Source organism: Anolis sagrei, chromosome 8, assembly GCF_037176765.1.
Source record: "Anolis sagrei isolate rAnoSag1 chromosome 8, rAnoSag1.mat, whole genome shotgun sequence".
Classification (NCBI taxonomy): Eukaryota; Metazoa; Chordata; class Lepidosauria; order Squamata; family Dactyloidae; genus Anolis; species Anolis sagrei.
Window position 1 is genome coordinate 4,514,962 of NC_090028.1, and position 27,697 is coordinate 4,542,658.

Consider the following 27,697-nt stretch of genomic DNA (forward strand, 5'->3'; position numbering starts at 1 on the left):
TGAGTAATCTGTAAGTAAGAGTTCATGGGTGAAAGCAATTAAGGGTGGAGGCATGCAAGAGATAGGTTGCACCTGGGTGTTTCTGGATATAATGAGCGAGCCTTGGGACTGATCTGCGGGAGAACAGTATTTGTCTTATCTTGGTGGTAGATGCTGCTGGCTTCCCCCCAGGTTTCTGGATTTTCGGTATCCTGACCTGTCTCCTGAACCCTTGGAAACTTGAATCTTTGGACTGGCTTTTGACTACAGTACAGACTCTTGATCCCTGGACTTTGCTTATAGAACTCTCGGAGTTTGACCCCTGGACTGGACCTTTTGACTACGGTGTTATCTTGAACCTGCAACAGTGTTTGCTGACAGTTTTTCTTTTATGTTCTCTGGCTGAGTGCAATCTTTATGTTTTCTATTTTGGACTATTAAAACAGCCAGAAAGGAAGTGCTGTTTTAATTAAACTGTTTGATACAAACTGGGTGTTTGTTTGGTTCATCTCTGCCTGAATAAGGCAGAGCCCTGGCATCATGACGAAAGAGCCAAAAGCAACTTAAGCAAACAATAGCTGGGTGTTTCTAGATATAATGAGCTAGCCTTGGGACTGATCTTCGGGAGAAAAGTATTTGTCTTATTTTGATGGTAGATGCTGCTGGTTTTCCTCCAGGTTTGTGGATTTTTGGTATCCCGACCTGTCTCCTGAACCTTTGGAATCCTGGAACCTTGAACCTTTGGACTGGCTTTTGATTATGGTATAGACTCTTGATCCCTGGACTTTGTTTATTGAACTCTCGGGCATTTGACCACTGGACTGGACCTTTTGACTATGGAGTTATCTTGAACCTGCAACAGTATTTGCTTTTTTTGTTTTGTATTCTGAGTGCTATCTATTGTTTTATATTTTGGACTATTATAACAGCCAGAAAGTCAGTGCTGTTTTAATTAAATTGTTTGATACAAACTGGGTGTTTGTTTGGTTCATCTCTGCCTGAATCAGGTAGAGCCCTGGCATCATGACAAAAGGGACAAAAGCAACTTAAGCAAACAATAGCTGGGTGTTTCTAGATATAATGAGCTAGCCTTGGGACTGATCTTCAGGAGAAAAGTATTTGTCTTATTTTGATGGTAGATGCTGCTGGTTTCCCCCCAGGTTTGTGGATTTTTGGTATCCCGACCTGTCTCCTGAACCTTTGGAATCCTGGAACCTTGAACCTTTGGACTGGCTTTTGACTACGGTATAGACTCTTGATCCCTGGACTTTGTTTATTGAACCCTTGGGCGTTTGACCATTGGACTGGACCTTTTGACTACGGTGTTATCTTGAACCTGCAACAGTATTTGCTGTTTTTGTTTTGTATTCTCAGTGCTATCTATTGTTCTATATTTTGGACTATTATAACAGCCAGAAAGTAAGTGCTGTTTTAATTAAATTGTTTTATACAAACTGGGTTTTTGTTTGGTTCATCTCTGCCTAAATATTGGCAGAGCCCTGGCATCGTGACAGGAGGCAAGTGCAAACCCCTTTTGAACAAACCTTGACAAGAAAACCCTGTGTTAGGTCAGAATCATAGAACTTGGAAGAGACTGCATGGGCCATCTTGTTCAATCCCCTATCATGCAGGAAAAGTAGCAAGCACCCCTAACAGATGGCCATTTAGCCTCTGTTAAAAAGCCTCCAAGGAAGAAGCTTCCACTGGACTCTAAGGCAGAGGGCCCCACTGTTGAACAGGTTAGGGTTGTCGTAAGTCAGACCAACCTGAAGGGACACAACAACAACCTTCTCATCTCCCCTCTTTGGAAAGACTGTCTAGTTCCCGCTGTCTTAAGAAAGCTCAAAATATTATTAAGGCTCCATCTCAACCTGGATATTATTCCTTTTTAGAATATAACCATTGGCAAGACTGTACAAAAACAAGGACCAATAGGCTGAGAGAGGCTTTTATCCTAACGTGGTGACTATATTGAACCCTGTGGTTTCACACTGATGTGGCATTATGGGGTTGTGAAACAGCGACTGAAAGGTGGAAGGATGAGTGCTTTTGTTTTGTAATTTGTATATATATGTGATTGGGGGGGGGGGTGGCATTTAATTTCGTTGTACGATGCACAATGAGAGAAAAGGTATTCTATTGAGATCTAGCAAAATGAAGTTCAACAGTGACAAATGCAAGAGACTCTACTTAGGCAGAAAAAATGAAATGAAAAGAGACACGTGGCTCGGGAGCAGGACGTGTGAAAAAGATCTTGGAGTCCTCGTGGACAACAAATTAAACAAGAGCCAACAATGTGATGCAGCGGCAAAAAAAAGCCAATGGGATTTTGGCCTGCATCAATAGGAGTCTAGTGTCTAGATCTAGGGAAGTAATGCTACCCCTCTATTCTGCCTTGGTCAGACCACACCTGGAATATTGTGTCCAGTTCTGGGCACTACAATTCAAGAGAGATATTGACAAGCTGGAATGTGTCCAGAGGAGGGCGACTAAAATGATCAAGGGTCTTGAGAACAAGCCCTATGAGGAGAGGCTTAAAGAGCTGGGCATGTTTAGCCTGAAGAAGAGAAGGCTGAGAGGAGACATGATAGCCATGATAGAGGAAGTCATAGGGAGGAGGGAGCAAGCTTGTTTTCTGCTGCACTGGATACAATGGAACAATGGCTTCAAACTACAGGAAAGGAAGTTCCATCTGAACATTAGGAAGAACTTAAAGACGGGCTCAAAGCCAACCTTAAGAACTCAGGCATAGACACTGAGAACTGGGAAGCCTTGGCCCTTGAGTGCTCCAGTTGGAGGTCAGCTGTGACCAGCAGTGCTGCAGAATTTGAATAGGCACGAATGGAGGGTGAAAGGGAGAAACGTGACCGGGACCACCTTCCACTTGGAAACCGATGCCCTCACTGTGGGAGAAGATGCAGATCAAGAATAGGGCTCCACAGTCACCTACGGACCCAACGCCAGGACACTACACTTGGAGGACCATCATCCTTGGACTATGAGGTATCGCCTAAGTAAGTAAGTAAGTAAGTAAGTAGGAAGAACTTCCTGACCATGAGAGCTGTTCAGCAGTGGAACTCTCTGGCCCAGAGTGTGGTGGAGGCTCCTTCTTTGGAGGCTTTTAAACAGAGGCTGGATGGCCATCTGTCGGGGGTGCTTTGAATGCAATTTTCCTGTTTCTTGGCATGATGGGGTTGGACTGGATGGCCCATGAGGTCTCTTCCAACTGGAACAATGGCTTCAAACTACAAGAAAGGAGATGCCACCTGAACATTAAGAGGAACTTCCTGACTCTGAGAGCTGTTCAGCAGTGGAACTCTCTGCCCTAGAGTGTGGCATCGGCTCCTTCTTTGGAGGCTTTTAACAGAGGTTGGATGGCCATCTGCCAGGGGTGCTTTGAATGCAATTTTCCTGTTTCTTGGCATGATGGGGTTGGACTGGATGGCCCATGAGGTCTCTTCCAACTGGAACAATGGCTTCAAACTACAAGAAAGGAGACACCACCTGAACATTAGGAGGAACTTCCTGACTGTGAGAGCTGTTCAGCAGTGGAACTCTCTGCCCTAGAGTGTGGCATCGGCTCCTTCTTTGGAAACTTTTAACAGAGGTTGGATGGCCATCTGTCAGGGGTGCTTTGAATGCAATTTTCCTGCTTCCTGGCATGATGGGGTTGGACTGGATGGCCCTTGAGATCTCTTCCAACTCTAGGATTCTATGATCTAGAGCAGTGGTTCTCAACCTGTGGGTCCCCAGATGCCTTGGCCTTGAACTCCCAGAAATCCTAACAACTGGGATTTCGTGGGAGTTGTAGGTCAAAACATCTGGGGACCCACAGGTTGAGAACCACTGCTCTAGAGATTCCCTAGACTGTAAATACCAGGATTTTGTGAGAAGACACAGGTATCACCTGGTAAATTATTATTATTATTATTATTATTATTATTATTAAAGGGAAATTGCTCAGCCTTGCACAGAAGCCCATGTTGGTCTCTTCTTGGAGGCCGCAGCTCTGTAGCAAGTGGCCCCAATAGCCAAGGGTTCCCCACTCTCACAAGACAAGCCCTAAGGAGGAAGAGCCAGTTTCTCCATGGAGAGGAAAATACAAGCAAAGAGTTGGATGCACACATAGATGCCCAAGGAGAAGCAGCCACAAAGCCACAGAGCTCACAGACAAAGCTGGTGCTTTTCTAAGCGTCAGGGGCAACACAGAAGAGGGGCACGGATGTAGTCATGAAGGCACAACAGCCTACGCCTGCGCTACCACATTCACAGGGATGGGCAGCAGTTGCAACCAAAAGGAACATGGAGCCAGCCCAAGAATAAGCCAACGACTGCTTTGTGGCAACCTCGGATGCCTTTGCACAAGGAACTGGGTTTTAAAAAGGGATGTTTCAAGGCACCCCCAAGGTCCCTTTCCTGGCTACCTCGAGCCATAGATGGGAGATATCCGGGTAGGTCTAGAAACTTGTACTACAAATCACTACAAGACTCTCATCACGAGAAATGTTTGTGTTAACTCACAGTGTGCATGTCCTTTAGGATCAAGCAATGTTTACCCAGGAAAAGGGGATGCTAAGTTGCTTTCTTCTAATACAATGGTTCCCAACCTGTGGTCTGTGGACCACAAGTCGTCCGCAAGAACTAATACGGTTCACAGGCTCATCATTACTATACCATTGCAACGAGAGCGACTGGTTTCACAAAACCCTCTTAATACAGTATTCCTTAGCTACTTCGTGGATCGCTTTTAGCAGACTCCATCTGAGATTCCATCTGGACATTAGGAAGAACTTCCTGACTGTGAGAACTGTTCAGCAGTGGAACTCTCTGCCCCAGAGTGTGGTGGAGACTCCTTCTTTGGAAGCTTTTAAACAGAGGCTGGATGGCCATCTGTCAGGAGTGCTTTGAATACAATATTCCTCTTCTTGGCAGGGGGTTGGACTGATTTTATGATTCTATGACTCGTTGTTTTGCGGGTTTTTGGATATATTAATTAAAATATTGAAATAAGTTCCATCTTGTCTTTACTAATAATATAATATAGTATATGGTAGATATAATATTTATAATATTATAATGTAATACAATATAATACTAGTAATAATAATACAATATTATAATTATATAGTTACATTACATGTAATATTACTAACTAGCTGTACCCTGCCACGCATTGCTGTGGCCCACTCTGGTGGTCATGGGGGTTCTGTGTGGGAGGTTTGGCCCAATTCTATTTTTGGTGGGGTTCAGAATGGACTGTGATTGTAGGTGAACTATAAATCCCAGCAACCACAACTCCCAAATGTCAAGATTCTATTTCCCCCAAACTCCACCAGTGTTCACATTTGGGCATGTTGAGTATTCATGTAGAGTTTGGTCCAGATCCATCATTGTTTGAGTCCACAGTGCTCTCTGGATGTAGGTGAACGACAACTCCAAAACCAAAGGACACCGCCCACCAAATCCTTCCAGTATTTTCTGTTGGTCATGGGAGAACTGTGTACCAAGTTTGGTTCAATTCCATCATTGGTGGGGTTTAGAATGCTCTTTGATTGTAGGTGAACTATAAATCCCAGCAACTACAACTCCCAAATGACAAAATCATTTTTTTGACATGCATTGGGTTGTTAGGTGTATTGTGTCCAAATTTGGTGTCAATTCATCCAGTGGTTTTTGAGTTCTGTTAATCCCAGAAACGAACATCACATTTTTATTTATATAGATAATATTACAATATAATGGTATAGTGCAATATAGTAATATATAATACTGATATTGTACTATGCTAATAATATATTGTATGAAAATATATCTTGTATGCCACTCTGAGTCTCCTTTGGGGTGGGAAGGGTGGAATATAAATGCCGTAAATTGATAAATAATAAATATTTACGTCCAGTGGAGGCCAGGGAACCTGGAAGTGCGGCAGCCTGAGGCACAGCAGGGAAGGCCTGCCTCCCTGGCTTACACAGACCCCAGAAGTGTGGCAGCCTGAGGCATGGCGGGGAAGGCCTGCCTCCCTGGCCTGCTGCTGCCTATGTGGCTAGGGAGGCAAGCAGGCATCCTTGGGATGGGCCAGGAGGCGGGTAAGGAAGCGCAGGTAAGAAAATAATATATAAAATATATGAAATAATGTATAAATATTAAAATTAATATGGCATCCCTACTTTGTGGATTTTCACTTATTGCGGGTGGTCCTGGAATGAAACCCCCACGATAAGTGAGGGAACATTGTGTTGGGACTCAGCCTGTGTTTGAACCTGAGCCTGTGCTTGTGTTTCAGTCTCCTGATGTTTCTGTGTCTGATGTGGGTAATGAGGAGGGAAATCAGTCCCCTGTTGCTTCTGATGTGGGGGATGCTTGGTCTGACTCTGAGGTGCAAGATGGAGACACTTTGGTCAATGAGTTTCATGCAGACACTGACAGAGAGTCAATGAGTTTCATGCAAACACTGACAGAGAGGCTTTGGTGCAAAGGGCAGATTCTCATGAGAATGTTTCTGTCAGGCCTTGGGAGAAAGGTTTACTCCCTCCGCCTGTGAGCTCTCCAGATTCTAGTTTGGAAAACAGTCTGACACCTGGTAAAGCTAATGAGGAGTCAGATAAGCAGAGTCGGCGGCTGGAGATTAGCCAGAATCGACGAGGCCCAATGGGTTGTTGTAGGTTTTTCTGGGCTATATGGCCATGTTCTGGAGGCAATTTTGCCTCCAGAACATGGCCATACAGCCCGGAAAAACCTACAACAACCCAGTGATCCCGGCCATGAAAGCCTTCGACAATATAAAGAGGCCCAATGTTTAAGTAGATCCGGAAGAATTCGTCAGTTAAGGTCAAAGACTGGAGGAAAACAAAACCAGTTTTTGGGATTTAAGGTTTGCCTTTAGAGAATCTTGTCAGCCTGTGATTGAACCTGAGCCTGTGCTTGAACCTGAACCTGTGATTGTGTTTCAGTCTCCAGATGTTTCTGTGTCTGATGTGGGTAATGAGGAGGGTAATCAGTCCCCTGTTGCTTCTGATGTGGGAGATGCTGGGCCTGAGATGCAAGATGGAGACACTTTGGGTAATGAGTTTCATGCAGACACTGACAGAGAGGCTTTGGTGCAAAGGGCAGATTCTCATGAGAATGTCTCTAAAGAATCTAGTTTGGAAAACAGTCTGACATCTGCTAAAATTAATGAGGAGTAAGATAAGCAGAGTCGGCAGCTGGGAGGTGTCAGAAAGGATCAAAGGTCTGGACCATGAATCCCGCTGAGGAGCATCTTAAAGAACTGGGTTCTGCGTTTGTTTAGCTTCAGAAGAGAAGGGGCTAGATGACTATCTGTCAGGGTGCTTTGATTGTGCTTTTCCTGCATGACAGAAATAGGGGTCGGATTAGGGCTTCTTCCAGAGACTGGATGGTCATCTGTCAGGAGTGCTTTGATTGTGCTTTTCCTACATGGCAGAAATAGGGGTCGGATGAGGTGGTCCATGTGGTTTCTTCCAACTGCATTTTGATCCTATGGCCAAACAGAATAACCTTGTTTGGGCTCCCAGGAAGTCATGTTGGGACTCAGCCTGTGCTTGAACCTGAGCCTGTGCTTGAACCTGTGAACGTGTTTCAGTCTCCTGATGTTTCTGTGTCTGATGTGTGTAATGAGGAGGGAAATCAGTCCCCTGTTGCTTCTGGTGTGGGGGATGCTGGGACTGACTCTGAGGTGCAAGATGGAGACACTTTGGTCAATGAGTTTCATGTGGACACTGACAGATGCTTCGGTGCAAAGGGCAGATTCTCATGAGAATGTTTCTCCAAATTCTAGTTTGGAAAACAGTCTGACACCTCCTAAAGTTAATGAGGAGTCAGATAAGCAGAGTCGGCAGCTGGAGATTAGCTAGAATCGACAAGAGGCCCAACGTTTACGTAGATCCAAAAGAATTTGTCCATTAAAGTCAAAGACTGGGGGAAAACGAAACCAGTTCTTGGGATTTAAGGTTTGCCTTTAGAGAATCTTGTTAGATCAGGCATCGTTTGGAAACCAAGCACAAGCCTCATGGAATTCCTTTTCAAGTGATCTCGTCTTCATGGTTTTTTCTAGCTTTTCAACTCGACTAGTAGCGTCTGGTCTGTTCTTGCTTCTTGGTTGATTCCTGTCAGGATTCTAAGTGCCTTGGAATATTATTTTATGCTTTTTGAACATTGCTTTTGAATGCTACGTTTGGACACTGTGTCTTCTTCCTGCCTTTAAATTCCTTATTCAATCCTTGGGGGAGGCCCTCCTTTCGCCCTTGCCAGTTTGTCAGGCTCGCCTTGTGGGTACAAGGGGGAGAGCCTTCTCCTCTGTGGCCCCCCGACTTTGGAACTCACTGCCCGGAGAGATTAGGAAAGCCCCTACTTTAGAAACCTTTAAAAAGAGTCTCAAGACCTGGCTCTGCCGTTGCGTTTTCGGAGAGTAGTTACATCATTTTATGCTACTGTTCCCTCAACGTTCTTGCCCCAGGAGCTCTCCCCCCCTGTATGTAGGTTTGTTCATTTCTCTGTCTCTCTATGAGCTGTTCCCTTCAAACATTTCTGCCCCCTTTATCTCACCCTGAGTTTTTTAAATCAGTTTTTAAATCATTTTATGTACATGCGGCCTGCTCTCTGTCATTATGTTTGGTTTCTATGTTTTGTTTTGTTACTGCAATGCGCTGTACGTGGGATTGCCTTTGAAGACTGTTCGGAAACTTCAACTAGTACAACAGGCAGCAGCCAGATTGCTCATTGGAGCATCATACAGGGAGCACACCACCCCCCTCACTGGCTGCCGGTCCATTTCCGAACACAATTCAAAGAGCTGGTCTTGGCTTATAAAGCCCTATACGACTCCAGCCCAGCTTACTTGTCCGAACATATCTCCCTCTACTTTCCAGCTCGTAGTCGAAGATCCGCCGGGGAGGCTCTGCTCTCAGTCCCACCAGTTTCGCAAACACGGCTGGTGGGGACGAGGGACAGGGCCTTCTCGATGGTGGCCCCCTGCCTGTGGAATTCACTCCCCAGCGAAATCAGATCAGCACCCTCTCTCCTTTCTTTCAGAAGAAAACTGAAGACGTGGTTGTGGAACCAGGCTGTTGGCTAATGGATATAACAACTCCTGAACATTGAATCAGACCATATGATTGTTGTAATGGAAAAGGCTTTATGATTGTTTAACTAATGTTTTAATTTATTGTATTGTATGTTTTTATCTTGTTATTATAATTGTAATTATTGTGGCATCGAATCGTTGCCATTGTTAGCCGCCCTGCGGGGATGAGAAGAGCGGGGTAAAAATGTTCTAATTAAAAAAAAAAAAGATGCTTTATACTTTATTGTTATGTTGTTTATTTTACTGCAATTGTAATCTTTGTATTCTAATTTGTTCTTCGGGCTTGGCCCCATGTAAGCCGCTCCGAGTCCCCGTTGGGGGAGATGGTGGTGGGGTATAAATAAAGATGATGATGATGATGATGATTATTATTATTATTATTATTATTGCTTTTTGTGATCTTATCTATCTTTACAAGCATTTATTTCTACTGGCTTTTTTGCTAAGCTTTAATAAAAAGCATTGTTCCTTCACTCAACGAGTGGTGTGTTTATATTCAGAGGGGCCATTCCCTGTTCTGGAGTGCAACAAGTCAGGCCTCATCTGCTCGAGGACACATTGACTTTTTTTCCGGCAGCCCAAGGTTTCCACAGGACTCTCTCCAACACTACATTTAAAATGCTACTTAGAGTTTTCCCAGCAAGATATATTCGGAAGATGTTTGCTTTTGCCACAGCTTTCCTCTGAGGCTGAGAGAGAATGACTTGCCCAAAGCCTCCTGAACTCCTAGGCCAGCACTCAAGCCATTATATGAGTTTCAGCTGGCTCCTGTTCAAGTATGGCCTGCTATGTACAGTGATTTAACTCTTCCTCCCTGCCCCAAGGTTACACAAAGCCAGGCCAGTGGCAGGTTATTCTTGGGCCCGCAGGCAACAGACACAGCCAGTCAAGGGCAGAAGTAATACCGCGCACAGTACCGGGAAGTCATTAATGGCTTGTATGGACCAACGCCGTCCGGCGGAGCAAGGAGACGTCTGCGCATGGGCAGGAGGAAGGAGAGGAGGAGGAGGAAGGAAGACGGAGAGCCGTCGAGAAAATGAGAGGGAGAAAAGAACACAACAGCTGAGAAACTCCGAGGGACTCTGCGTTGCAAGGCAGCAAAGATGGCAAGCTGAAGATATCACTTCCAAAGGGAAATATGCCCCTTTCCCACAGTCATGAGGATGTTACTGGTCACAGTCACTGAAAACTTTTTCTTAATAATGGCTTGCATATCAGCCCTCTCTATTCTAAGTAAAAGTAAAGGTTTCCCCTTGACATTAAGTCTAGTCGTGTCCAACTCTGCGGGGTGGTGCTCATCTCCATTTCTCAGACGAAGAGCCAGAGTTCTCCATAGACACCTCCGAGGTCATGTGGCCAGCATGACTGCATGGAGTGCCGTTACATTCCCGCAAAAGTGCTACCTATTGATCTACTCACATTTGCATGTTTTTGAACTGCTAGGTTGGCAGAAGCTGGGGCTAACAGCAGGAGCTCACTCCGCTCCCCGGATTCAAACCGCCGACTTTTCGGTCACCAATTTCAGCAGCTCAGCGGTTTAACCCACAGCGCCACATATATCATATGAATAGTAAAAGGAAACTCTGCAAACTCAACTGTTGTTATTATTATTATTGGTTTTAATATTAATGTATTTTAATAGCATTTTTGCTGTTTTCACCATGTTGTACCTCACCTCAAGGTGCAAGGAGAGGCGGATAATTAATAAATAAATAAATAAATAAATTTTATTACACTACGTCATTTCCTAATTGGCTCTATCATAAAAACAGGGAATTTTTTTTTTATTAAACTGCAAAAACAATTAAAACTGGCTAGATAAAAAAAACTGAGGAGGCGGCAGCAGAGACATTCAGCCAAGCCAACGCTTACCCTTTCCTTGTAGTAGAAAGAGCTGATGGAGACCTGCTCCTTCTCGCTGCGGGTGGGGCTCCCGCCATACAAGCGCAAGTTGCCGGGGGTCTCTGTCCGGATCTTCATGGGAGTGATGAGGCCGCTGTGGTAGGCCGAGAGTGCCGACAGGGATCTAAAGGCAAGGGACACTCCAGAGAGTCATTCTGATGGATTTAGAGCCAAGGACAAAAACAAAAACCCAGAGCTGGAAGTTGCCTTTTCAAGCCAGGCCACTGGTCTAAGTCCTATATGGTTCTGGCCCAGCTTACTTGTCCGAACGCATCCACCCCTACGTATTTGTTTTATATTCTGTGTTTTTGTTTTATATTCTGTGGCTGAGTGAAATCTTTATGTTTTATATTTTGGAGTATTAAAACAGCCAGAAAGTAAGTGCTGTTTTAATTAAACTGTTTGATACAAACTAGGTGTTTGTTTGGTTCATCTCTGCCTGAATAAGGCAGAGCCCTGGCTTTGTGACAAAAGGGCCAAAAGCAACTTAAGCAAACAATAGGGTAAAAATCAAAGTGTTACTAAAGAAAACAAGTCCCATAGGCAATAGATAAATCCACAAACAAGAGTAAAAACATGGAATTTAATTCAGAAAACCAGGAACAAAACCAGTGCATGAATGGGTAAATCCATAAAGGAAGGAGCAAAACCTGACTAGAAATCTTGGGCCTTGAGCTAAAGCATGAACCAGGAACAAGGCAGGAGTTTCTCACTTGCTTGTTCTAAAAATCCTAACAGCTCTCTCCCTAATTTAAGGGCTGCAAAACATGAACACATTCCTTTGACCTTGAGAGGCTTGCTTCTGCCTCTCCTTCTCACGGCCTTTCTTGCGCCTGAATTTCCTCCCCTGAAGAAGTAGCCTGGTATCTCTGTCTAAGCCAGCTGCTCATGTTACCCTCCCGTTCATGTCTGTCAGCCTCCAAAGCTGTTTCACTCTCAGTCGGCAACAACATGTTGCTGCAAAACCCTCTCCATTCTCTCAGCTGGAGAACCATCTTGCTCTAAGACTCCCTCTTTCTGGACACCCACGGAACCATCAGGCCCTGAACCCCCAGAAGAGGATCTACAAGCCACTCTAAACACCTTCGCAGAAGCATACACGAAGCTTGGCCTGTCACTGAACATCGAGAAAACCAAAGTGCTGTTCCAGCAGTCACCAGCCATCCCCTCCCCAATGCCAGAGATACAGCTTAATGGTGTCACATTAGAAAATGTGGACCATTTCCGCTCCCTTGGCAGCCACCTCTCCACCAAAGTCAACATCGACGCCGAAATACAACACCGCCTGAGCTCTGCGAGTGCAGCATTTTCCTGAATGAAGCAGAGAGTGTGTTTGAGGACCGAGACATCCGTAGGGATACCAAGGTCCTTGTCTATAAAGCTATTGTGCTGGCGTTGGCCTTTGAAGCCCTAAACGGTTCCGGCCCAAGCTACCTATCCGACCGCATCTCTGCCTATGAACCCACTAGGACTTTGAGATCTTCCGGGGAGGCCCTGCTCTCGATCCCGCCTGCCTCACAGGCACGGCTGGCAGGGACGAGAGATAGGGCCTTCTCGGTGGTGGCCCCGTGGCTGTGGAACGCCCTTCCCACGGACATCAGACTAGCTCCACCATTAATGGTATACCGCAAAAAAGTGAAAACCTGGTTGTTTGAGCAGGCGTTCGAATAGTCAGTGCAATGAATGTAATGAACATAGGAATGGAACAATGGATAACGGATCTGGATCATGTTTTTAGTGATGAGACGCTAGTGAATGGCTATTAGTGTTAATTGTATATTGTTGTTAATTGTATATTTTTCTTTAACATGTATGATGTTAACTGTCTTTTATACTGTGTATTGGTAGCATTGAATTTTTGCTGTTCTTGTTGTTAACCGCTGTGAGTCGCCTAAGGGCTGAGAACAGCGGTATACAAATAAAGTAAATAAATAAATAAATTGTCCTCCCAACCCTGCTGTATGCTTGCGAAACGTGGACTGTCTACAGACATCACATGCAACTCCTGGGACGATTCCATCAGCGCTGCCTTTGGAAAATCCTGCAAATCTCTTGGGAAGACAAGCGGACAAACGTCAGCGTGCTGGAAGAAGCAAAGACCACCAGCATTGAAGCGATGGTCCTCCGCCATCAACTCCGCTGGACCGACCACGTTGTCCGGATGCCTGACCACCGTCTCCCAAAGCAGTTGCTCTACTCTGAACTTAAGAACGGAAAACAGAATGTTGGTGGACAGGAAAAGAGATTTAAAGATGGCCTCAAAGCCAACCTTAAAAACTCTGGCATAGATACTGAGAACTGGGAAGCCCTGGCCCTTGAGCGCTCCAGCTGGAGGTCAGCTGTGACCAGCAGTGCTGCAGAATTCGAGGAGGCACGAGTGGAGGGTGAAAGAGAGAAACGTGCCAGGAGGAAGGCGCGTCAAGCCAACCCCGACCAGGACCGCCTTTCACCTGGAAACCAATGCCTTCACTGTGGGAGAAGATGCGCGGCAAGAATACGGCTCCACAGCCACCTACAAACCCACAAAAATAGTCATCAAGGAAGACCATCTTACCCGTCCAACAAGGGATCGCTTAAGTAAGTAAGAAAGTAAGTAAGTAAGAACCCCCAAACCCCTCATCTTCATCAGCTGGCTGAACCACAACACAGCCAGGCCTCTGTATCCGGGAGCAGTTGTACCTCTCTTTTAAATATTATTTTATTTGTTCGATCATGAAGATGATTTGATTCAGTATTTTCCTTTCCCTTTTGCTCCGAGTGCCAGTTCTCCTAAGAATGTCCCTTCGTATATTTAATTCTCCTTTCCATAATATAATCCCACAACATATAATCTGCTGCGTATTTGTACCAATTTCTTATTTCTCATTTTGCAATCTATATAAATAAAAATGTCATGTTCGTTTGTGGGATTAACATAACTCAAAAACCACTGGACAAATTGCCACCAAATTTGGCCACAAGACACCTACTAACCCAAGGAGTGACCATCACTCAAAAAACCAAATTTTGTCACTTGGGAGTTGTCGTTGCTGGGATTTATAGTTCACCTACAATCAAAGAGCATTCTGAAATCCACCAACAATGGAATTGAACCAATCTTGGCACTCAGGACTCCCATGACCAAGAGAAAACACTAGAAGGGTTTGCTGGGCATTGACCTTGAGTTCTGGAGTTGTAGTTCACCTACTTCCAGAGAGCACTGTGGACTCAAACAATGATGGATCTGGACCAAACTTGGCATGAATATTCCAAATGCCCAAATATGCACACACATGGAGTTTGGGGAAAATGGACCTTGACATTTGGGAGTTGTAGTTACTGGGATTTATAGATCACCTACAATCAAAGAGGGTTCTGAACCCCACCAAGGACAGAATTGGGGTAAACTTCCCACACAGAACCCCCACGAACAACAGTAAATACTTAAGACTACCCAGTCCAACTACCTTCACCTGGGCAAAAAAACGTAATCAAAGCCCTCCTGACAAAGAGCCATCCAGCCATAGATATAGACAGATAGAAATGATTCACACAGAGATATAGTATCCTAGATTTGAAAGGGATTTCTAAAGAAGGACAATTCTATGTGGTATGTTCCAGAGCAGGCAAACCAGACACTCTCCACATCAACACTGACAAAGAAACAGCAAGAAATACTGTTGACCCACTAGCAGAAAGAATTCACATATATTAGAAACCAACACTTTCTCATTACTTTATTTTCCAGATCACCAGACTGGGCCACAGTGATGCGTGTCAGGGGACAGCTAGTTGGTTATAGACTTACCGGGGTGTTGGTTCTGTTGGGGAGACAGCACGGTGCATCGTCATAGGTCTGGTGAAATACACCAAATACCCTGCAAAGACAAAGAGACCCATTTTGGAGAATGCAACACATGATGGAATCCTTACAGGATACAATTGCATAATTTTGTTTAGCATAAAACGATGACTGGTACGCTAAAAACATGGTTTATTCTGACAATAGTCCCCTTGGTTGAGAGGCCAGCCAATCACAGCGGAGGAGGGTTTTTGATGGGAGGATTCGCCTACTGTTTCGAAAAAGGACAGGCCGAGCCATCTTCATCCTTTTCTACCAAAAGGGTTCCTAAGACCATCAGAAGTATGTTTTCTGATCGTCTTTGGTGACCCCTTTGAAACCCCCTAGCAACCCCCCCCCCTTGGGGGTCCTGTTGTGGCTGAGCTGTTTTCCGACGATGAGGATGATGGGATTCTGATTCCTGCTGGGATTTGGCTTCCTGGCTCTGTATCTGTGCCTCAAATCTCTGGGCCTGCTTCTGAGGCTCCCACAGACAGTATCAACGCAGTATCAACGCAGCCGTTCCCAGCAGAAAGGAATTTTAACGAAGGAAATAGCGAGCAGGTGCCTTCCCACGCTGATACCGAAAGTGTAGATAGTGACTTGACCTGGCAAGCTCGTCATGATCTGAGGGTCAGGCGGAGTTCTCGTCTGGCTGGCAGATGAGAAGTCAGCTCAGTGAAAGGTCATCGCAATGCTTTTATGATGATGAGAGCCTAATTTTTTCATGTTAGAAAGGTATTTAGGCTTCTTGCAAACCCTGAGAAAGTGTCAGTTCAACGTAGCTTACTAGCCTGAAAGCTTCATGGAATAACCTTAGCCTGGAATTAGTACGCTTGGGATTTCTTGCATTGTGATTCATGGGGCAATTGTTTCATTGCTTGTACCTGGGACTCTGGTTTGAACTTTGCCAATAGGATGGTGTCTCCTGCTTTTACCTGAAGATCTTTGGAACTATATTCTGCTTTTAACCTTAATCTTTGGAACTTTGCAATGCTTATTCTTTATCGTGACTTGGATCTTTTCCTCAATAAACTATAAAACTACAGCTCTTGTGTGGTGGTGTTTGGAAACAAGGTGAAGCTTACTCCGAGTTGCAACAGGTCCTGATCCCCAGGTTGAGAAATGCTGATATAGACTCAAGCCTACCTGCCCCGCAAAACCGTGCTCCAGAGGTGCGGGGAAAAGGGATATTGGAGTCCTGATAGGAACCATAGGCATTGGTGACCCGGGGGAAGGTTGGTAAAGGCGGCGTGACGGAGTAGGGGTTGCCAGAGGAGCTGTCCTCTTGGTTCTGGAACAGGAAAAAAAAAACCCACATGGGATTTCACATACAGCCAGCTTCCTCTGGACCTATGGATTTGGAACTACAGAACCAACAAGGGGAAGAACGCGCTGCTCTCCCACAGCTGGTTCTTGTCACCACTGTTGTTTTTCCTGATGTTCTAACCCAGTCCTGGGCAAACTTCAGCTCTCCAGGTGTTTTGGAATTCAACTCTCACAATTCCTAACAGCCCATTGGAGTCAATGTGAGGTCAAATTTAGACTAGGACTGTGGATACAGAGGGTTCGTACCTGGCGAGCATTTATACTAAAGCTTGAAGTTCCAATAGAAGAACACACTCACTAGGTGAAGCCACAGAGGCTTATTAACAATCTGGGCACAAAGGATGCGAGTTCAGCTGTTAGGAATTGTAGGATGAGCTTCAGATATTGTTGGGACTTCAACCTCCAGCTGCCTTGCCAATAGAGCCAAGGCTAGGAATACACAGAGCAGTGGCAGGCCACCATCTACACTGCCATATAGAATCATAGAATCAAAGTGTTGGAAAAGACCTCATGGGCCATCCAGTCCAACCCCATTCTGCCAAGAAGCAGGAATATTGCATTCAAATCACCCCTGACAGATGGCCATCCAGCCCCTGTTTAAAAGCTTCCAAAGAAGGAGCCTCCACCACACTCCGGGGCAGAGAGTTCCACTGCTGAACGGCTCTCACAGTCAGGAAGTTCTTCCTAATGTTCAGATGGAATCTCCTCTCTTGTAGTTTGAAGCCATTGTTCCGCATCCTAGTCTCCAAGGAAGCAGAAAACAAGCTTGCTCACTCCTCCTCCCTGTGGCTTCCTCTCACATATTTATACATGGCTATCATATCTCCTCTCAGCCTTCTCTTCTTCAGGCTAAACATGCCCAGCTCCGTAAGCCGCTCCTCATAGGGCTTGTTCTCCAGACCCTTGATCATCTTAGTCGCCCTCCTCTGGACACATTCCAGCTTGTCAATATCTCTCTTGAATTGTGGTGCCCAGAATTGGACACAATATTCCAGGTGTGGTCTAACCAAAGCAGAATAGAGGGGTAGCATTACTTCCCTAGAAAAACCCAGATTATCTGCTCTGAACTGGATTAAATGAGTCTACACCAGGGGCCCCCAAACTACGGCCCGCGGGCCACTTCCAGCCCACCAAGGGCACTTATCTGGCCCGTGGAGGAGGAGCGCCCCTCCCCCAGACACAGTGCCCCTCCCTTGGCTGGCTCATGCTATCCGTCAGGCCCAATGGGCAGCGTCAGCCAGCCAAGGGCAGCTGCTCTGCGTGGCCTACTCATGCGTAAAGCACCTTGTGGAGGGCGACTAAAATGATCAAGGGTCTGGAGAACAAGCCCTATGAGGAGCGGCTTAGGGAACTGGGCATATTTAGCCTGAAGAAGAGAAGGCTGAGAGGAGATATGATAGCCATGTATAAATATGTGAGAGGAAGCCACAGGGAGGAGGGAGCAAGCTTGTTTTCTGCTTCCTTGGAGACTAGGACGCGGAACAATGGCTTCAAACTACAAGAGAGGAGATTCCATCTGAACATTAGGAAGAACTTCCTGACTGTGAGAGCCGTTCAGCAGTGGAACTCTCTGCCCCGGAGTGTGGTGGAGGCTCCTTCTTTGGAAGCTTTGAAGCAGAGGCTGGATGGCCATCTGTCAGGGGTGATTTGAATGCAATATTCCTGCTTCTTGGCAGAATGGGGTTGGACTGGATGGCCCATGAGGTCTCTTCCAACTCTTTGATTCTATGATTCTATGATTCTATGTAGGTAGCGCGGGGCTGCTCCTCCCTTGGCAGGCTCACGCTATCCATCAGGCCCGATGGGCAGCGTGAGCCAGCCAAGGGAGGCTGCCCCGGTGCTCCATGCCGTCATGCCGGACACATGACCTTGGAGATGCCTACCGACAACGCCGGCTCTTCGACTTAGAAATGCAGATGAGCACCACACCCCAGAGTCAGACACGACTGGACTTCATGTCAGAGGAAAACCGTTAACTAGGAAAATTGTGGAAGATCCAGGGTGGGAGAAAGAACTCTTGTCTGTTGGAGGTAGGTATGAATGTTTCCACTGGCCACCTTGATTGCCATTTCATAGCCTGACAGTTTTTAGGGAGAGGTGATTAACTAGCCCTGATTGCTTCTTGTCTGGAGTTCCCCTGTGTTTGAGTGTTGTTTATTTTCATTTATAATTTTAGAGTTTTTTTAATACTGGTATCCAGATTTTGTTCACACTAGAAATGGGAAGATTTCTCATTCTCTGCTCCTGGAATTACTGCCTAAAGAGGGCTAGAAAGAACCCTTCCACACCGCAAAATAAAATATGTGCAATGTGCAGAGGAATTTTTTTATTGATTTTTTTTTAAAGAAACTATAGTCCGGCCCTCCAATGGTCTGCCGGACAGTGAACCGGCCCCTGGTTTAAAAAGTTTGACGACCCCTGGTCTACACTGTCATATACTCCAGTTCAAAGCAGGCAATCTGGAATTTACATGGAAGTGGAGATGGGGCTGTCAGTAAATGGTCCGCTTGTCAGAAGACACTGGTATTGGATAGCTTTAAAGTAGCGATAAAAAGTGTGGAATCTATGCTAGCCGTAGTGTTCCGCACCTTTAAAACGAACCAAAGTCAAAAGCTGTTTTGCTATCTTAATGAAATGACAGCTACAAGCTGACAGCTGTAGTTCAGCAACTTTGGGGAGACACTAATTCCCCGCAAACATTTCATAAAGGGAGCACACACTGCATTGCTGACACTAGCTAGCCACTATAAAAATGTGGGACTAGTTTAGAGGGAACAACCCATTTCCTACCACGACAGACTCCAGGCAGGAGACCAACTGGCGCAGACATGGCTCCAGGCAGCACTGGTTCCGTTTCACTTTCTGCATGGAGGTATCCTTCAAGATCTGCAAGAAGGGCCAGATGGAAATCACTTTTGAATAGTCTTGGCACAACTTTACACTCAAGCCTTCTAACAAATGTGTACAAGACCTCAAGGTAGCAAAACATTTTCCCAGATTTTTTGTTGTAAAATGAGGTGCCTCGGCTTATATTCGGGTCGGCTTATACTTGAGTATATACAATAATCTGATAATAATAAAAAGAATGATGAAAATACTAAAATACTTGTAGCATTTGCTATTTAACCTGTTGATAATATGGAAGAATTGTTAAGAGACAGGCCCCACCTTGAGCAGCTTAGCCTTCATGGTGGAAGGGATGGTGGTCTGGCTGACAAACTGGAAAGAGGGGGCGGCGTTGTTGGGGTACTGGGCAGGGAACATCACCAGCATCTTGACTCGGTGGTTGCTGCAGTGCACAGAGACCGTGCAGCTGCGATTCACTGCATCCATCTGCCATGGCAAGGCACGCCCAGCAATGTCATATACGAAAAAGAGAGAGAGCAATACAAGAGAGGCATGATACATGTTCACCTGTGATTTCATTCTGTTGATCCACAGTCCCCCAATAACTCTAGTTCTAGGTTGCTGTAAGTTTTTTCGGGCTATATGGCCATGTTCTAGAGGCATTCTCTCCTGATATTTCACCTGCATCTATGGCAAGCATCTTCAGAGGGAGTGAGGTCTGTTGGAACTCGGAAAATGGGTTTCTGGAATGACCAGGGTGGGACAAAGAACTCTTGTCTGTTGGAGCTATGTATTAGCATTTGATGGCCTGGCAGTGCCTGGGGCAATCTTTTGTTGAGAGGTGATTAGATGTCCGCTCATCTTCTGATGATGATGTGTAAGATAAAAGTAGGTTCAGAAATGATGAATCTTTGCAGAAGGCAAGGTGTTGGTATACGTTCGTGAATTGGGTATTGTATGGACTTCTCGCTGCCTGTTTATGTTGGCCTTGGTTTGGGATCTGCAGGTTGGAGTTCCTGATTGTGTGCGTGCTTCTGACTTGGACTGGATTCTCATGAGTGTTGACTTCTCCCTCCCTGGACTTCAACTGGATTGACGACGACGCTGCTTCTGTGGATATTGGAACGAAGCTAATTCAGATTTCTTCTGCCTTGACCTCGGACTCCGGTTGACTTTGCTTCCCTCTTTGCGACTTCTCTGCTTTGTTAACTGTTTGTGTACCATGCCTTTTGTTTTGGCTTCAATGCATTTATTTAATCCGGTTCTTTTATCTGGAAGATCTGGGTTTTTCTTCAGTTACTCATTTTTGAACCAGGACTGGTTGCTACTTTACGTTTTGACCAGAGGCACTGCAGTTAAGTGTCTCTGCGTCCTTTTGCTTTTGTTTAATAAACTCTGTTTGAACACTACATTCGTGTCTGGCCCATTAAGGCGCCTGTCATTCTGACACCTCCCCTACCAATTTTTTTCTTTCCCCCCACAAATTCAATAAAAAAAACTAAAATGTATATTATTATTATTGTTATTGTTATAATAAAATGATTGACAACTCCTTTCTTCCCAACGAGAGGGAAAAGGTGAATGCAGGCAGCCTGGCAACCAAAGCAGTTTGGTCGTTGTCTTAGAAGGAGATGAATCAACAATCAGAAAACACTAGGCAGGCTTTTCAGTCATTCCAACCAGTCAAATCCTAGCAGGCCAGCCAAGCATCATTCCCGCTTTCCCCTCACCTCCATGTTGACGTTTCGGATCTGGACGTTGATGAGGGAGAACTCCTGCTGCAGAGTCTGGGGCAGCCCCAGTTGGTCCAGCTTCTTCCCCACCAGGAGGCTCTTCTGGGAGTCATCTTTTAAGGCTGCCATGGAAAAAAGGGAATGCTCAGGAAGGGTCGGATACCTATCTCCTTGCTTCACTTCTCAAAAGGGCACAGGTAACCAAATGCACAGGTTAAAGGTGGCCAAGCGCACTGATATAGGACATGGGTATAGGGTCAGTGGCCATGCTGGCTAGCAGACTCTGGGAGATGAAAACCAAGAAGGCAAGTTTCCAAGAGATGCAAGCCGTAGGACTAGCATAAGGTAAAGGTAAAGGTAGTCCCCTGACATTAAGTCCAGTCATGTCTGACTCTGGGGTGTGGTGCTCATCTCCATTTCTAAGTCGAAGAGCCAGCGTTGTCTGTAGACACCTCCAAGGTCATGTGGCCAGCATGACTGCATGGAGCGCCGTTACCTTCCCGCCGGAGCGGTACCTATTGATCTACTCACATTTGCATGTTTTCGAACTGCTAGGTTGGCAGAAGCTAGGGCTGACAACGGAAGCTCACGCCGCTCCCCGGAATCGAACCTGCGACCTTTTGATCAACAAGCTCAGCAGCTCAGTGCTTTAACCCACTGCGCCACTGGGGGCTCCAAGGGTTTAATATAGAAGAGAACTATGTATTCCAAACGGATTTATGTCTACAGAAATTACTCCCAACTAATCTTAGAAGGAGCTGGGGGTGGTGACGGCCGACAGGGAGCTCTGGCGTGGGCTGGTCCATGAGGTCACGAAGAGTCAGAGACAACTGAACGAATGAACAATAACAACAATCTTAGAATAACAACAAGGCAGCAAGAGATGACGGGATCCCAGCTGAACTGTTTAAAATCTTGAAAGATGATGCTGTCAAGGTGATGCATGCCGTATGCCAGCAAATATGGAAAACACAAGAATGGCCATCAGACTGGAAAAAAAATCAACTTATATCCCTATAGCAAAAAAGGGAAATGCGAAAGATTGCTCAAACTTCCGTACAGTGGCCCTTATTTCTCATGCCAGTAAGGTAATGCTCAAGATCCTGCAAGGAAGACTCCAGCAAGACATGGAGCGAGAGTTGCCAGATGTTCAAGCTGGGTTTGGAAAAGGCAGAGGAACCAGAGACCAGATTGCCAATATCCAGGTGCTGGAGAATGGAGAAAGGCAGGGAGTTTCAGAAAAACATCTACTTCTGCTTCATTGACTATTCTGAAGCCATTGACTGTGTGGATCAGAATAAACTGTGGCAAGTCCTTGGTGGGATGGGCATACTAAATCACCGTATCTCTCTCCTGAGGAATCTGTATAAGGACCAAGTAGCCACAGTCAGAATTGACCACGGAACAACAGACGGGTTCAAGATTGGGAAAGGCGTACGACAGGGTTGTCTCCTCTCCCCTAACCTATTCAACTTGTATGCAGAACACATCATGCGAGGATGTGCGGGGCTTGAGGAATGCAAAGCTGGGGTAAAAATGGCTGGAAGAAACATTCACAACCTTCGATATGCAGATGACACCACTTTGATGGCCAAAAGCGAGGAGGAGCTGAGGAACCTTCTAATCAGGGTGGAAGAAGAAAGTGCAAAAGCTGGGTTGCAGATAAACATAAAAAAACACAATATTATGGCAACAAGAATGACTGACAACTGGAAATAGAGGGAGAAAATGTGGAGGCCATGACAGACTTTGTATTTCTAGGTGCAAAGATGACAGCAGACGAAGAGTGCAGCCAGGAAATCAGGAGACGCTTCCTTCTTGGGAGGAGAGCAATGTCCAATCGCGATAAAATAGTAAAGAGACATCAGACTGGCAACCAAGATCCATTGCCTAGTCAAAGCAATGGTATTCCCTGTAGTCACCTACGGATGTGAGAGATGGACCTTAGGGAAGGCTGAGCGAAGGAAGAGAGATGCTTTTGAGCTGTGGTGTTGGAGGAAAGTTCTGAGAGTGCCTTGGACTGCGAGAAGATCCAACCAGTCCATCCTCCAGGAAATAAAGCCCGACTGCTCACTGGAGGGAAGGAGAGTAGAGGCCAAGATGAAGTCCTTTGGCCACATCATGAGAAGAAAGGAAAGCTTATAGAAGACAATGATGCTGGGTAAAATGGAAGGAAAAAGGAAGAGGGGCCAACCAAGGGCAAGATGGATGGATGGCATCCTTGAAGTGACTGGCTTGACCTTGAAGGAGCTGGGGGTGGTGACGGCCGACAGGGAGCTCTGGCATGGGATGGTCCATGAAGTCATGAAGAGTTGGAAACGACTGAACGAATGAACAACAACAACAACAATAATCTTAGAATCTATTCTGCTAGAGGAGTGTTTCTGAGACAGGTTTCCCTAACTTATGATGTTCCAAATATATCCTGTTTCCGATGAAAACTCTACTCTCCAAGGGCATATGGACCACCAAAATAACCTCCCCAACAAAATGGAGACAGTGTGACCCAGGTCAGGACTTGCGAAAGATTGCCATGTGCCCCAGGCTATATATTTCAGAGGAAGTCAAAGGATAACCTTTTCTGAGTACTCCTAAGAAACCCCATCGAATTTGTAAGTCAGTAAGACAAACCAAAGAGCACATTTTGCCTCTCCCAGATACTACAGGATGTTGAAGATTCCTGATATCAGGAGGCTTCCATAGTTGAAGCTACTGCGGGAGAAGGAAGATCACAGGCCTCACCTTCCTCCTCGCCCTGGTTGGAGTTCTGCTGGGGCTCGGTGTCCTGGGAAGGCAGGGCCTTGTCCGCCTCCGGCATCAGAGAGATCCCATCAATGAGCTCTTCCACTCCATCCAGGAGGTCATTGGAGCACAGCTGGAACAACAGGCAGACCATGCAACCAAAGAAAGTCAAATTTAGGCCAGCAAAAAGACAGGAAAAAGGAGAGCAGAGGCATGGGGCAACCAAGGACTGGAAAAGCAGGCAGAGTGGTCCATCAGCACTTGGCTTCTGTTGGGATTCTAACAATCTCGCATGTTTGTTTAATTAGCATCTTCCTCTAGCACAGACTTGGGCAAACTTGGGCCATCAGGGTGTTTTGGACTTCAACTTCCACGATTTCTAACAGTGAGTAGACTGGGTTGTTGTAGGTTTTTCCGGGCTATATGGCCATGTTCTGGAGGCAATTTTTCTCCTGACGTTTCGCCTGCATCTATGGCAAGCATCCTCAGAGGTAGTGAGGTCTGTTGGAACTAGGACAATGGGTTTATATATCTGTGGAATGATCAGGGTAATGTTTCAGCTGATCACCTTGATTTGCATTCAATGGCCTGGAAGCGCCTGGGGGGAATCTCTTGTTGAGAGTGAATTGATGTGCCTGATTGTTTCCTCTCTGTTGTTTTGCTGTTGTAATTTTTGAGTTTTTTAATACTGGTAGCCAGATTTTGTTCATCTTCATGGTTTCCTCCTTTCTGTTGAAATTGTCCACATGCTTCTTGTGGATTTCAATGGCTTCTCTGTGTAGTCTGACATGGTGGTTGTGAGAGTGGTCCATCATTTTTGTGTTCTCACATAATCTGCTGTGTCCAGGCTGGTTCATCAGGTGCTCTGCTATGGCTGACTTCTCTGGTTGGAGTAGTTTGCAGTGCCTTTCATGTTCCTTGAGTAGACTGTTAGAAATGGTGGGAGTTGAAGTCCAAAACACCCTGATGGCCCAAGTTTGCCCATGCCTGCTCTAGCATGCTAGCCTGTTCTATCATTATACCCAACTACTCCTTTTGTGCATATTTTGTGCATTTATGCATTATGCTTTATGCAGCCTCATGGTCCTGCTAGTTACTGCATGGCTATCATATAATATTATAATGTATGTATGTATGTATGTATGTATGTAGGGCTTTTATATCCCGTCCTTTCTCAACCTCCGCAGAGGGACTCTGGACGGCTAACCAAGTGGCACCCCATGGCGCCCACATCAAAACATAAATATACAATTAACAGTAATATAATGATAACAGTATAAAACCGTATAAACAATATAAAAACAATATAAAAACAGACAACAAATAGTCAGTAGTCACCGATTCAAATCATTATTCAAGTCCATCAGTTCTAAATCAGTCAACACGTAATGCATAATAACAATAATAATATGATATTGTAATTATATATTTATATTACAAGTAACAGTACTAATAATAGTACAATATAATGGTATAGTACAATATAGTAATACTTAATACTGATATTGTACTATGCTAATAATATAATATATTCTATGTATATATATACCTTGTAGGCTGCTCTGAGTCCCCTTTGAGGTGAGAAGGGCGACATATAAATGTCATAAATAAATAAATAAATAAATATCAGGCGTGCCCCCTATGGTGATGGGGATGCTAGTTTCAATGTGATATATAACATACTTTGACCTGAGTAAATGGATGCTTAATGGTCGCCATGCAAAACAACATATCAGTCTTGTAGAGCAAAATTTTGGACTAGGTTGTGGTGCAGTTTGTTGGGAGTCAGCTGCATTAAAATCACTACTGACTAAGAAGTCATGTGTTCGAAGCCAGCCCGGGTCGGAGTGACCTTCTGGCCATTTGTCTAGCTTGCTGTCGACTTTAGCAGCCCAAAAGACAGTTGCATCTGTCAAGTAGGAAATGTAGGTACCGCTTATGCGGGGAAGCTAATTTAACTAATTTACGATGTCATAAAAAACTCTCCAGCAGCGTGCAAAAGAATGAGGAAGTACTCTATTGGTGTCACAAGTGGATGGCGAAGTGACAGCTCCCCTGGTGGCCAGAATTCAAAAGGCATATCCTCATAAAGCTGGAAAGTTAAATAGCTATCTATATATGTTGTGTGTCTATGGCATTGAATGTTTGCCATGTATCTATGCATTGTGATCCGCCCTGAGTCCCCTGCGGGGTGAGAAGGGTGGAATATAAATACTGTAAATAAATAAATACATAAATACTCTTTCAGATGATACTATTCACAAGCATATTCAGGTAGATGCTTTTTTAAATAATTGGTTTCGAACTTTGGTAGATTTTAACATTTGCGCAGGAAGTGCCAAATTTGAAGAGATCCTGAAGAGTCTAGATAGGTGCAAACCTGAAAGTATTATGTCCAGAACAAGCATAATGCTTGATCAAAATTCAAGGTTGTATCTGTGTTTGAATGGAAATGGTTGCAGTCTGAATATTGGTCAAAATTTGTCACTATGAGTCGCGACCCACTGATACACACTTTGAGTCAACTTGTTTGACTGGATTTTGCATCCATAATGTTAAATTTAATTTCATCGAAATCAGCAGAAAGAATTCTGTACAGGGTTTCAATTTACTACCCATTCTTATTTTATTAGAGCCCAAAAATGGCATTGCTGGACAATAGTATGGTAGCGAGTTGATGTTAAATGTGTGTAATGGTAGAATAATCACTGCTAGTCTGATAGTCTTCTTTTGTTTTAAAAGCTGCCACCAACCCAAGATGTCTTAGGATTTTTAAAATGCCGCTCTGAGGTAAATCTTTCCCACTTCTGCTACACAGCTTTTTCCCTGGCTCCCAAAATGACTGTTTGGATAAGAGACCTTTCTGTGGTAACAGGAGGTTAAAGTGACTGGAATTATCAGAAAGGATTACTGATAGATTGAGGAACAATAGAAACCTTTTTGAAAGTTAAACAGAGAAAAGATTTATTTATAAAAACAGACAACTGACTTCTTCTTTTGAGAGGCACAAACGCTTGACTTGTTACTATAGCACAAGATCTTAATGGTTGCTTAAAAAGCGTTTCTAGACTTGGATACAAACAGAGCTAATCTCACAGATATAGCTACTGGTTACAAACAAAATCCCTCACTCTACTTCAGCGAAATAGCAATGAGTTCTTGACTAACCTATCCCAGGCTGTCTTCTGAGTAATTAGCTAACTCTCCCCAGAGTCCTTACAGCTAACTTACTCAAACCTGACACAAAACACTCTCTCTCATAAATACCCAGCCTCCAAACCACTTCTTCTCCCCTCCAGTTTCCAAACCTCTTCTCTCGCAGAAGCTGAAATCTTTTTCCCTCCCAAGACTTGGCTCCTCCTCTGCTCTAACCGATCCCAGGTGACCTCTAACTCCTCCCATCTTCTATCTATCCTCCTTCAAGATGGCTGCTTTACTGGCAGACACTCTCAAAATGGAAGTTTGCCCTACTGCCTTCCCAGGCTCCTATTCTGGCCTATTAGGTAAGAAAATCATTACAACTACCCTTTAGCTAAGGGAATCTAGATCAGCAACTATTGCAGTTGGAGACCTCAAATTTTGGGACACTTAGTTTAACACCTGTCTGGTACTATAGGTAAAATTTAAACAACATTGGAGAACATGATGGTGGGAAGGTTTAGACCCGTTCCCATCCCATTTAGACAACCTCCACACTTAAGAGTTCAACCTTCTCAACCTGCAAAGGGAAAGGGCCTGCTTCCTGCTGCACCTACCCGCTGCAGCTGACCATCCACGCGCCACAGACGTAGCGTCTGATCCCGAGACCAGGTGACCAACTGGTAATCCTTTGACCCTGAAAGGCGAATGGGAAATGCATCACACGAGGAGGTTCAAACCGACCCATTTCAATAAAGATAAGTGGAATATGGAGCCTTTGGCAAATGCAACTTAAGCCTGAGGTAGAGGCATTTTGTAAGCATTTTGTAAGCCTGAAGTGGCCATGGTGGACCATGCTAGATTGGATTACTGCAATGCACTCTACGTGGGGCTGCCTTTGAAGAGAGCCAGAAACTACAATTAGTGTTGGGGTTCAGCCTGTGTGTGAACCTGAACCTGACTCTCTGATTGTATTTCCTGATGTCAATGAAGATGTTGATTCTGAGGTCAATGTAGAAGATGATGGTTTGTGTAGTGAAACTCCTGCAGCCTTGGAAAGTGGAAGTCCAAACTCCCATGAGAATATTTCAGAGCCAAGCGGTGAAC

At 45.0% G+C, this 27,697-nt stretch overlaps 1 protein-coding gene across 3 annotated transcripts in view; it reads right to left on the minus strand.

Annotated features, from left to right (window-relative positions):
- The window catches only part of WDR59 (WD repeat domain 59), a 77,684-nt gene that overhangs the window by 19,324 nt on the left and 30,663 nt on the right, over positions 1-27,697 (minus strand). For 2 of the 3 annotated variants that reach the window (XM_067470973.1, XM_067470974.1), the window contains exons 11-19: positions 27,208-27,287; positions 23,453-23,585; positions 20,708-20,832; positions 19,299-19,463; positions 18,921-19,016; positions 15,951-16,095; positions 14,769-14,838; positions 10,952-11,105; positions 9,997-10,053 (exon numbers count right to left, since the gene is read on the minus strand). In XM_067470973.1, coding sequence (XP_067327074.1) covers positions 9,997-10,053; positions 10,952-11,105; positions 14,769-14,838; positions 15,951-16,095; positions 18,921-19,016; positions 19,299-19,463; positions 20,708-20,832; positions 23,453-23,585; positions 27,208-27,287 — 1,025 coding nt within the window. The remainder of the gene's footprint in view (positions 1-9,996; positions 10,054-10,951; positions 11,106-14,768; positions 14,839-15,950; positions 16,096-18,920; positions 19,017-19,298; positions 19,464-20,707; positions 20,833-23,452; positions 23,586-27,207; positions 27,288-27,697) is intronic. The other variant, XM_067470976.1, reaches the window with a different exon arrangement.